Genomic DNA, 4,067 nt, shown 5'->3' with positions numbered 1-4,067 from the left:
GAAGCCAATAACCCAGGGTAAATTATGTAATTTCCAATGCAACCAACCTAAACCCAGATGAAGCCTAATTCGCCCAGAAGAGAGAGCGAGCTGTTTTTAGAGAGATTTTGAAGGCAAGAACACGGGAGAAAGATAGAGAATTTTCCTTAGAGTTTTCATCTTCTTCTTTTTAATTCCATTGTTGATTATGATTTTCTATAATGAATTATTATCTATTAGTATGAGTAGCTAAACCCGTCATCTAGGGTTGATGGAACCAATTGTTGGATTAAATCTTGAGTCAATTTTGATATAATTGAGCCGTTTTTACTCTATGATTGTTCAACTACGTGTTGTCTTGTGATTAATTGAAAGGGCCCTTGATTAATAGTGTCTAGTTATCTTGTGTTGCTTGAGAAAGAACACTTGGTTAGATTGTTGTTGAACAACACCACTTTTGGGTAAGTTAAGAGATTAATTACTTGAATTTAAAAGCTGGGTTAGAGATAACGAAGCTTTGGTGGGATAATTCCGAGTTGCATAAATTGTTAACTAGAGTAGTTCGAGAGAATGCTTTTAGTAAATTATCGTAATTGATCGAGAGATAATTGCGGTAGCCCACAACTCATATTCCTTATAGAGTGTTACGGCGAGATTATAGTTAATGTGTCAGGAATTAATCCGACAATTGGGGAAATCAATAACCCTAGACCATTTAACATTGAATTCAACTCTATTCTTGATTATTGCTAGTTTTATTGTCATTTTTCCTTAGTTAACTAAATTCTACTCATTATCCATTAAAAATCTTGTATCCGGGGGAATTATTTGAGCTTATCATTAGCAGTGTTAAAAGTTGTAGTAAATAGGTAAGTTCTCTATGGGATTCGACTCCGAATTTGAACCAAATTACTTTTGCAGTGACCGCTTAGTCCTTTTTATAAGGCATAGTTGGGCGTGATCAAATTTTGGCACCGTTGCTGGGGAACTGACGGTGTAATTTATTACAACTTGGAAGAATTACTAGGATTATTAGTTTAGATCAATTTTTTGTGGTGTTAAAAATATTTCCATTGTAATTCTCACGTTTGAACTCATCTGTGACTCGGGTGCATGCCTAGAAGCTCCTTGAGAACCGGTGAACTCTTTGAAGGACTCTCAGATGCCGAGAAAGCATTCCGGACATTGAACCGAGCTAACTAGAAGGGTAAACGGCTAAAACAAAACGAATAATTCAAAATTGAAATGGGTGACGTAGACAACTTCAACTGGAACAACAGGAATAATCGAGATGGCCCAAATGTCAAAGTGGTAGCACCTCTTGTGCCGGAAGCTGCTCTTTATAATTGGGCACAACCAACTGCTGATAACCTTGCCACAGCAATTACGGTTCCTTAGATACAAGCGGAGACATTCCATATTACCAACAATATGCTACGCCTGTTGCAGAATAAAGGGTTGTTCTCCGGGTCATACATCGAACACCCACAACAACATCCGAAGAACTTTCTATCAATTTGTGTCACTCAAAGACATCTGAATGTGACTCCTGAGGCAATCAAATTATTACTGTTCCCATTCTCAGTGACTGGGGAGGCTCAAACTTGGTTGAATTCGCTCCCAATAAACTCCATTGCTACTTGGGAGGAACTAGTCAAGCAGTTCTTAAACAAGTTTTATCTACCCAACAAAACTGCAAGGCAAATTGATGAGATATTGCAATTCAGGCAGAAACCGACTGACCCCTTGCAAGAAACCTGGGAGAGGTATAAGGGTATGTTGGTGAAGTGTCCGCACCATGGAATTTCGGATCAGATGCTGGGACAGAGATTCTATATGGGTTTGGCCGACAGTCTGAAGGCCAATGTAGATGCTTCTGCCAGGGGTGCATTCTTGAGCAAAACATTCACAGAGTGTAAGATTCTTCTTCACAAGATGTCTCAAAATTTAGGCTGGATGACGTGAGACACAACACTCACTCCAATAGTGCATTCTGTTGCTCTTGACCCAAACAATACAAATGCAGAAAACATAGCCACTCTCACGACCCAGATGAGCTTGCTGACAAAGAAAATCGATGAGATGCGTACGAAACACGTGCAGATTGTTGATACCACAAATGGAGGCTTATGCACTCCTTGCATAAACCAGTCATATGTGTGCTCGTGGAGTGGAGAGAATGACAACCAGGGTTCAGAGAAGACATGAATTATGTCAATAATTTCGGAGGTCAGAGGCAAGGTGGGCAGCAATGGGGACCAACATCAAACCAGCAGTACAGACCAAACCAGCCACAGCACAACCCCAATCCAGGAGGAGCACTACCACAAGTCCAAGTCGTGCCTTATCAAAGGCAGCAAGGCTATAATCAACAGCACCAGCAACAGTTGGCCTACCAACCACCTCCAGTAGGACAGTAACATGATCGAAATCAGGGGCATGATGCAACAACTCATTGGGACAAATGGAAATATGCAAGAGAAGTTTGTTGCACATGATTCAACAATCAAAGGCATTAAAACTCAATTAGGACAGCTATCTATGGCCTTGAACAATCGCCCACAAGGAACATTGCCTGCAGATACAAACATTAATCCAAAGGAGTAGACTCAAATCAGCTCATGGCAGTGAGTCTCAGGAATGGAAGATATTTAGACAGGGAGCAAGAAGTTGATCAATATAAGAGAGAGACAATGCAAACTACTCCAGTTACATTAGAGAAAGATGAGTCAGCAGAGCTCACCGAGGTTGTAATTGAACAGGCACAGGTTGACAAGGGTAAGGAGAAGGAAGGTGAACAACTCCCAGAACAGGTGGTAGAAAAAGCTTCCAGCAAAGAAAAGACACAAGGCAGTGGGCAGAGGTTGACTCCTGCACCATTCCCTCAGAGGCTGGCAAAGCAAAAGAAAGATGATAAATACAGGAAATTCATGGAAATGCTTAGACATATTCAATTGAATATTCCACTGATGGATGCTTTGAGGAAAATGCTAGGGTATGCAAAAATAATGAAGGACCTGATGTCGCGAAAATTTGACTTCCAGCACCTGTCCACTGTAACTCTGACAGAGACCTGCAACGCAGTAGTTACAAGGCCTATGGCTCAAAAGGTGTCTAATCTAGGTAGTTTCACTATCCCATGCACCATTAGGAGTTATGCTTTTGCTAAAGCATTGTGCGACTTGGGAGCCAGTATAAACTTGATGCCCTTGGCAATCTATATAAAACTCATTGGCAAAGCTAGACCGACCTCAATGTTACTGCAACTAGCTGATCGCACAGCCAAAAGACTGACAGGAATTCTTGATGATGTGCTTATTCAAGTGGGGAAATTTGTATTCCCTGCAGATTTTGTCATTCTTGACTGTCAAGTGGATGAAGAGATACCAATCATTATAGGAAGGCCGTTTTTAGCCACTGGGGGAGCATTGATTGATTGTGAGACTGGAGAATTGAAAATGAGTTTGAACAATGAAGAATAAAATATTCAATGTTCAACAATCTATGAGGAGACCCCAATGAATTTGCAAATTGCTCGATAGTGGAGGCCGTAGATGTAATACTACAAGAGGAGGATGAGACTTTTAATGTCAGGGATTTGTTAGAAGCCTGTTTGATGAATTTGGAAAATGTGGATGGTGAGGAGTTGGTAGAGTGGGTCATGGTTCTCGAAGGTCAAGGCTTCTAGAAAAGGGAACCCCAGTTCGAGCCCCTACACTTAGAAGAAAGAACAACACCACCTGCGAAACCATCGATAGAGGAGTGATAAGTCGGGATTTAACATGTTTTATGCCCCTACTTGCCTACGCTTTGGTTATAAATTGCTACAAAATAGTCCCAAAATGCTCACAAGTTATGTTTGATTGAAGGTTTGATCGACAAAGCGACAAATGTCAAAGAACGGCTCAAGTAGGAGTTAAACCTGCTCAACTGTCAAAGACTAAGTAAATTGAGGAAAAGAGAACCTAGTGCGGACCGCGCAAAAGTGAATGCGGCCGCACTAGGAGGTTCAGAGAGTTGGCATTTTCAAGCTGGAGGCAACACGGGCGCGGTACGACTCACGCGGTCCGCGGTCAGGCTCCGCGGCC

At 41.6% G+C, this 4,067-nt stretch overlaps 1 protein-coding gene across 1 annotated transcript; it reads left to right on the top strand.

Annotated features, from left to right (window-relative positions):
• The first annotated feature begins 2,600 nt into the window (after window positions 1–2,600).
• LOC109213390 lies at window positions 2,601–3,461 on the top strand. The gene is made up of 2 exons (XM_019377182.1): window positions 2,601–2,842; window positions 2,903–3,461. Exons 1-2 carry the CDS (start codon window positions 2,601–2,603, stop codon window positions 3,459–3,461), a joined length of 801 nt encoding a protein of 266 aa, XP_019232727.1.
• The last annotated feature ends 606 nt before the right edge of the window (window positions 3,462–4,067 follow it).

The sequence above is a fragment of the Nicotiana attenuata genome, unplaced genomic scaffold, assembly GCF_001879085.1.
Source record: "Nicotiana attenuata strain UT unplaced genomic scaffold, NIATTr2, whole genome shotgun sequence".
Lineage (NCBI taxonomy): Eukaryota > Viridiplantae > Streptophyta > Magnoliopsida > Solanales > Solanaceae > Nicotiana > Nicotiana attenuata.
The sequence above is the reverse complement of the archived record's forward strand: the minus strand, read 5'-3'. Positions and strand labels throughout refer to the sequence as shown.

Excerpts from the sequence above, each read along its gene's own strand:
- LOC109213390 (XM_019377182.1), top strand. The coding sequence starts at position 2,601 with ATGGCAGTGAGTCTCAGGAATGGAAGATATTTAGACAGGGAGCAAGAA. Across the intron at positions 2,843-2,902 it reads ACACAAGGCAGTGGGCAGAG|GAAATTCATGGAAATGCTTA; the intron begins GTTGACTCCTGC and ends TGATAAATACAG.